General features: G+C 34.3%; 2 protein-coding genes across 2 annotated transcripts; one reads left to right on the top strand and one right to left on the bottom strand.

The window, feature by feature from the left end:
- Positions 1 to 493: 493 nt before the first annotated feature.
- Positions 494 to 5,016, top strand: LOC101492355 (mannan endo-1,4-beta-mannosidase 2). Its single transcript, XM_004487219.4, has 5 exons — positions 494 to 1,003; positions 2,295 to 2,492; positions 3,360 to 3,482; positions 3,857 to 4,068; positions 4,357 to 5,016. Exons 1-5 carry the CDS (start codon positions 644 to 646, stop codon positions 4,748 to 4,750), a joined length of 1,287 nt encoding a protein of 428 aa, XP_004487276.1. The 5' UTR covers positions 494 to 643; the 3' UTR covers positions 4,751 to 5,016.
- Positions 5,017 to 5,891: 875 nt separating this feature from the next.
- Positions 5,892 to 6,787, bottom strand: LOC101492687 (uncharacterized). The gene has a single exon (XM_004487220.4). It carries the CDS (start codon positions 6,735 to 6,737, stop codon positions 6,063 to 6,065), a length of 675 nt encoding a protein of 224 aa, XP_004487277.1. The 5' UTR covers positions 6,738 to 6,787; the 3' UTR covers positions 5,892 to 6,062.
- Positions 6,788 to 6,962: the final 175 nt, after the last annotated feature.

Here is a 6,962-nt window from a genome sequence, read left to right as displayed (position 1 = left end):
CGCTTACTAGGGAGGATTGAGTGAAACACGGTGTTGAAATTTGTTGGAGAGCGAATAAAGGGGAGAAAGAACAGCATGGTGGGGACAGAGCAATAAATTCCATTATAATCCAACTATAAACATTTCAATCTCACCACCGTCGGTTTCACTTTTTTTATTTTTTCAAACCAAACAATCTCTGCTAATTTCGACTACTTTGAGGATAACCAAACTTCTCCTTTACTTTCTCTTCCTTACTCTAAACAACACAACCACAATCATTTTACATTTCATGCATACTTCTTTCTTTCTTCATCTATAAATAGATTAGTTTCCCTAATTATTATTTCTACATAGTCCTAAACTAACTCAAAATAATTCTCTTGATACTATTTTTTTCGGTGAAGTTAATTTTCTTTGCAACTACTAATTCATTATTAAAGTTAAAGTCTTTTTGAAGTTATTCTTATTCTTCTCACTACCCAGATAGAGATCTAGACATTTCAACCATTTGGGTTGTGAAAAAGAAACAAACTCGTTTCTGGGTCTGGGTTTTTTTCAGTGTGTGTGAGGTTTAATAATTTTCATTGAGCTTTACTAAATTAGTGACCCTTTGAGCTAAAAACCAAAAGGGTACTTCAAATTTGTTGAATTTCGTCTTTAAATGATGTTTGCAGGAAATGGGTTGTTTTATCCCCTTCTGGGTTTTGCATCTTTTGTGGTTTTTATTTATATGTCTTTTGGTGGGTTAAGGTTTAGTTTTGATGAAGGGAAGGAGATGGGTTTTGTGACGAGAAATGGGACGCAGTTTATGTTGGATGGAAAAGCTTTTTATGTAAATGGGTGGAATTCTTATTGGTTGATGGACCATTCTGTGGATTTTTCATCGAGATTTAAGGTTCGTGAAATGTTGAAAACTGGTGCTAAAATGGGACTCACTGTTTGTAGAACTTGGGCATTCAATGATGGTCATTATAATGCACTTCAAATTTCACCTGGTCACTTTGATGAACAAGTTTTCCAGGTATTGTTGTTGTTGTTGTGTCTAATTTTTGATTTTGTAGTATGCTGCTCCTAGGATTTGTTTTGATTATGTTTTTGTGTGCCTTTTCCCAGTTTCATGTGAATGCCGCCATATATTAGTTTTTTATAATATGTGTGTGTGTGGTGTTGTGGTAACTTTTTTGTTTTTTGGGGTTTCACGTTTGGTTGATTTTTTAATTCCCTAGTCAGTTTTTGTTCTCTTTTCCTAAAATTGTGTTTGATTGTGTCTCTTGGTTTTTGCAAAATGATTATGATTTTTAATAGTATCATGGTGGGAAGTCAGGGACCAAACTAATAAACTATGCATCGTTTGTGGAATGAATTATTTAATGTTGTGATAGTTGTAAGATATGATGTCAATGGTCCCCTAAGTACAACTCAGATGATAACTACAAGGATATTTGATATGCTGAGATGCGGATTTGAATTTGGGATACCTCTTTTTCGCCACATTTAGTGTGTGTGAGTTTCGCCACTAGACTCTTCAGAACCAAAAAAAGAAAATGACGTGAATAGTTATGCACTTTAGGGCTGAAAATGGTTAAGTTAATTGAGATACCATAGTTAATGGGAAGGGACAAAGTAGAGAGAGAAAAGGGCAATCAATCTCTCTGGTCAGCATCTAAGTGGAATGAATTTGAAGATTGTTCTTTTCTTGTGCTCCTAAAATTGTCCTCTCTGGCTAGATGGACCTGGCAAGAAATATTTTGGACTTGTGTTATTCTTCTTGTCCTTTGTCCATCATCAATCTATTACATGAGTAATTGACCCAAAAGTGGAGTATGTGTTTCTTTCTTCTAACTAAAATCAGTTTATGAGTGAAATGCCAAAATTGAAAGGTTTGTGAAAGAAGGAACTTGTACTTTTTGCAAATTTTCAAGTTATGCTTTTCAATAGTTGTCTAGAAGTTAATGTGGTTACCTTGGAGAATTATGTTTTACTTAATCTATCTCTCTGTTATGCCTAATGGAACAAAAAAAAAATCTATGATGCACTGACCTACACTCTTTACCATCTTAGAATTTGGATTGAGTCTAACTCAACCTTACAAAATCAGTTTGTAAGGTGAGGAATGTCTCCCAAATATGAACACATTTTTAAACCATCTCTCTTTTAATGTGAGACTTACGCCAAATTGAACAAAAAAAAATGTATGTTGCATTAGTGTAGTGTAATTCTTTTTGCTTGTAAAGTAAGTTGTTTTGTTTAGCATTATTTTTGAAGAATGGAAATCATGCTGACTGTGGATTGGTATGGTTGACTGGTGACAGGCTTTGGATCATGTCATAGCAGAAGCAAGGCAACATGGAATTAGGCTGCTCCTTAGCTTAGTAAATAATTTGCAACCATATGGTGGGAAGAGTCAGTATGTCAAATGGGCGTGGCAAGAAGGGGTAGGATTAAGCGCTTCCAATGATTCTTTCTTCTTTGATCCATCAATCCATAGTTATTTCAAGAATTACATCAAGGTACGACACATCTCTCTGTCTGTTTCTTACCATCTTTTAGCTTAACCTAATGCCTTTAATTGTTATATGACAAATTTAAATTTAATAGTACTTTTGTACTGGTATGTTTCTTATAATTATTAAACTTAGTAGGCATATATTTTCTATGATCTGTGTTGTAAGCATTATGTACAACAAGACAGGTGTTTGCATGACATTGGAGCTGCATTTATTGTCCTCATTTTTTTTTTGGAAAATTGAATCAAATTGACAGGATTTGAGACTGGCGATGGTATCTTTTTTCCATTTAAGTCATAGACCATCATCAGTCTCCGGTAACACTAGACTCTGACTAAAATCCGAGTCTTGTTGGGAGGAGGACCCAATAAAGGAGGCTAAGCTCTCCGAACACCCATTTTTTCCATCTGCAAGACTTGAACATGACATCTCAGGGAATATTGAGCCAATGGCTAATTAACTGTCAACTTTTTTTACTCTAAAAAGGAGTAAAGACCCAGGGGCAAATAATTAGATGACCAATGAATAACTTTCTTTCTTTACACACACACACACACAAATTAATAACCTTATTTTCCAAACTTCATTGAGTATATGCTATCTTGTTTCCTTTTACTTTTTGGTCTCAGTTTCTTTCTGTTTTCTTATGCATATCAAATTGAAAACATATTGAATGCTTTACACTTCTCTAGCTCATGATCCATGGCTTCATATGAAACTTGTATCTTTGGTTTTTCAAATTTCCTCTTCATTTACTTGGTAAATAGATGTTTAACACTTTTTAACTGCGCATTTCAATTTTTGCTCCATTTTTGCATCCTTAAGGCTATTCTTAGATAAACTAATAGCATCCTTTGAGTTTTTCTGCAGACTGTGTTGACAAGGAAAAATACAATCACCGGAATTGAATATAGAAATGACCCCACCATTTTCGGCTGGGAATTGATTAATGAGCCTCGTTGCATGTCTGATCGTTCCGGTGACACTCTCCAAGTAAGTCCTTTACGTTGGCTCTAACCCCTTCAAATATTTATTGAAAAAAAAGGCTAACAACTAGCAAGTAACTTCTTCAAAAATTATAATAATTATCACTCAATCCTTCTTCCTTGTTACATGCGGTATGGGTCCATGAGGAGAATACAAAGTTCAAACTTATTTTCTTTCCTCAATTTATTTATTCAAAAATTTATCATCTCTAATGAATTTGTTCTGGCTGTTTTCTCTCCACCACTGAATATTGCAAAATTTAAATAATTATATCCAAGTTCAATACGAACAATTCTATGTCCAAATTTTATCCATTTTTTCTGTGATGCTGTAAGTTTTAGTTCCTGTTGTGATGAGTATTAATTGCCGCAAAACTGCAGGAGTGGATAGAAGAAATGTCGAGTTTCGTCAAATTGATTGACAAGAACCATCTTTTGACTGTGGGACTTGAAGGTTTTTATGGTCCTAATGACCCAAAAGATTTGACTGTCAACCCAAATTATTGGGCATCCAAACTTGGCTCTGATTATATCCGGAACTCCGAATTGGCTAATATTGATTTCACCTCTGTTCATATCTACCCTGACCAATGGTAAGCATTCACGAATTCAATATCTGTGCTCATAGAGTCATAAGATAAAAAACTTCAGTTTTTCATATAGCACTGATACTTTAGATTGAAGACATGTTTGATGTCCGACACGTGTAATATGTATTCAATTATTTCTACTTTTTCAAATTATTGTCGGTGTTCGTATCTATGTTTCAGTGTTTAACTGATTTGCTAGTGAAGCACGAGTTCTTATGAAAATTATATATATTTGTTTTAGATTTGTCTTCAGTGGCTACTTCTTCTCTTTACTTATTAGTTTTTGCATAGGTTTCATGAGAAAGAAATTGAAGCTCAACTGAAGTTTGTCTCCAAGTGGATGCATTCGCACATTGAAGACGGTGACGAAGTATTGAAGAAGCCAGTCTTGTTCTCTGAATATGGATTATCAAAAACAAATCCAAACTTCAAATTATCCGACCGAGAAAAGATGTATGAAATTATTTTAGGCATCATTTACAAATCTGCAAAGAAAAACCGGTCCGGAGCAGGTGCTCTAGTTTGGCAATTCTTAGTCGGGGGAATGGAAGATTATTCCGATGATTATGGGATCGTCCCGGGTGAAAACCCATCAACCCTATCACTATTTATTAAACAATCATGCAGATTGGCCAAATTAAAGGGATATACTCAACAGGATGTAAGTTTCAAAGAACTTTGTTAGAAAAGAAAAAGTGGAAAACAAAGTTTGCTACATTATGGAATACAAATATTGGTTTAAGTGACTATACAGTGGGGTTTTGTACAATATCCTACTTTCAATTCTTCATGTCCAAGAGTGATTAGTTGGGTGTATAGGGTAGCATGAATTAGAGATTTTTATTAACAACAAAGTATTGTTCAAATCATGTCAGATACAATAAATAATATATGTAAGGAAAATGGGAAGCAATAGTTTTTTATGTAATGAAGTTTATTTACATCACAAAATCCTATCATCTACCCGAGTTGTGTGTTAATAATTACAAATCAACACAAATACATCTTGCCTCTTGTTTCAATTCACTCATGTGTACAACATGAAAATATCAATTATCAAATTGAAATGAATAAACTGATAATTTGACCCTTAAACCTTCACAGTTTGCTCAATAAATATTTTTTTCTTGGATAATGGTTAATGTATGAGAAAGGTGAAAAGCCAATCCCTTGAGATCTATGTAGCACCAAGCATAATGTACATGATGTAACTTGAATTTCAGTAAATTGAGACTGGATACATAATCATACTGTAAGTATTATTTAATAAAGGGAAAATATTAGTGAAAATCATTTAAATCATTTTTTAATATTTCATCATCTAAAAAAAATGTAGCAAATACACAATACTTTAAAATAATATTTTAAAATAAGTTATTTAAAAGAATTTTTCATTTAAAATCTTATTTTTAAAATTTTTTAAAAATATTATGCCAAAAAGATAAAATACTATAAAGATATTTTTTTAAAATCTTATAAGAATGGACCCATTAACTGTGAACAAATAAAAAAATTTGGAGCCTATTACTTATAGGACAACTAGCTCAAATTAATGTAAATAACTCCTAAAATTAAAGAATTTAATCAAATTGATAATCTATAGACTAAAATAATATTAACAATGAACTTTTATTCATTTTATGACGAATTAAAGATGATTTTGTAAAACAAAGTAAATGATGTCTATTATTCATTGATACAAAAATATTTAGAATTAAATTCATAAAACCTACCATTATAATCAACTTGAATATAACCACTTTTTAGTTTTGTTAACCAAACATCAAACAAGAATAGCATATTAGAAAATTAAAAAGAAGTAACCATAAAAATTGCAAAGAGACTCTATTTTCATTTTCTTGTTCACAAACAAACGCAGCAGCGTCTACAAAACTAAAGAAAAGAAAAAGATTAACTCAAAAGATAAAAGTGATTGAAGAGAGAGAAACACAATTTATATTACATAACCCTAATTGGATTGTTGACCCAAAAAACCCCTAACTTGAATCATGCTTAACCAATCTGGGAGAAGTTCTAACCCTATTCTCAGAATTAGGGCTTTGCTCAATTTCACTCTTATTCTTCTTCACATTTTCTCCTTCTTCCACATCCTTCTTAACATCACCAATTTTGACCAATCTTCGTTTCCGAGTCTTCAACGTCGAAGTCGAATCAGAGCCAGTTTTATTAGATCGATTATTCTCCGGTGAAGCTACACGATCAAAATCATCACCAAGCTTCTTCACCAACCTTCTCCCACGAGTTTCAGGAACCGAAACCCTAACCTCTTCTTCATTCTCCTTCTCGAGAAGAGCTACGAGTCTACGGCGCTTGGAAGCAATAGGAGCCGGTGGTGGAGAAGGAGAATGCGAAGGGGAGGTTTTAGATCTGGGAAGATCGGAACTAGGGCTGAGTGTATGGGCTTGGGCTTTGAAAGTTTTTTCGCGTTGGTTACGGAGTTTTTCAACGTTTCCTTCGATTTTGCCTTGGAGACGGAGGCGTTTGAAACTGAGGCCGCCCATGGACCAGTGGGCTTCTTGGGCCCATGACATGAGTGGATCGCTAACGGAGAGAGGGGGGTCGATACGGTCGGAGCCGTCTGGGTTGGCGTAGATGCGAGGACGGGGGAGGCTTGAGCCGTAGAATTTGGCGGGTTTGAGAGAAACAACCATTGTTAAGTGAAGGCGGTGAATGAGAGAGATAGGAAGATAACAAAGAAGTGCGTTTGTTTAAATAAGAGAAACGGAAAATATTAAAAAGAGGGTTTTGGTGGCGGGAACGTGGCTTTTGGCGGGATAAGTTGGCGCTGGTAAATGGTGGGAAAATTTCGTACCCTTTCGTTTGGGGCTTGGGCTTTGTCTAATGGCTACCTCGAGTACTACTTATACTATTTTTGC

The sequence above is a fragment of the Cicer arietinum genome, chromosome 1 (assembly GCF_000331145.2).
Source record: "Cicer arietinum cultivar CDC Frontier isolate Library 1 chromosome 1, Cicar.CDCFrontier_v2.0, whole genome shotgun sequence".
Lineage (NCBI taxonomy): Eukaryota > Viridiplantae > Streptophyta > Magnoliopsida > Fabales > Fabaceae > Cicer > Cicer arietinum.
Note: the sequence above shows the minus strand (reverse complement) of the source record. Positions and strands in the feature narration are given on the sequence as shown.

Bases quoted from the DNA above. Each gene is read 5' to 3' on its own strand.
- LOC101492355 (XM_004487219.4), top strand. From the start codon at position 644: ATGATGTTTGCAGGAAATGGGTTGTTTTATCCCCTTCTGGGTTTTGCA. The intron at 2,493-3,359 runs GTACGACACATC...GTTTTTCTGCAG, and splicing joins ATTTCAAGAATTACATCAAG to ACTGTGTTGACAAGGAAAAA. The intron at 3,483-3,856 runs GTAAGTCCTTTA...GCAAAACTGCAG, and splicing joins GTTCCGGTGACACTCTCCAA to GAGTGGATAGAAGAAATGTC.
- LOC101492687 (XM_004487220.4), bottom strand. From the start codon at position 6,737: ATGGTTGTTTCTCTCAAACCCGCCAAATTCTACGGCTCAAGCCTCCCC.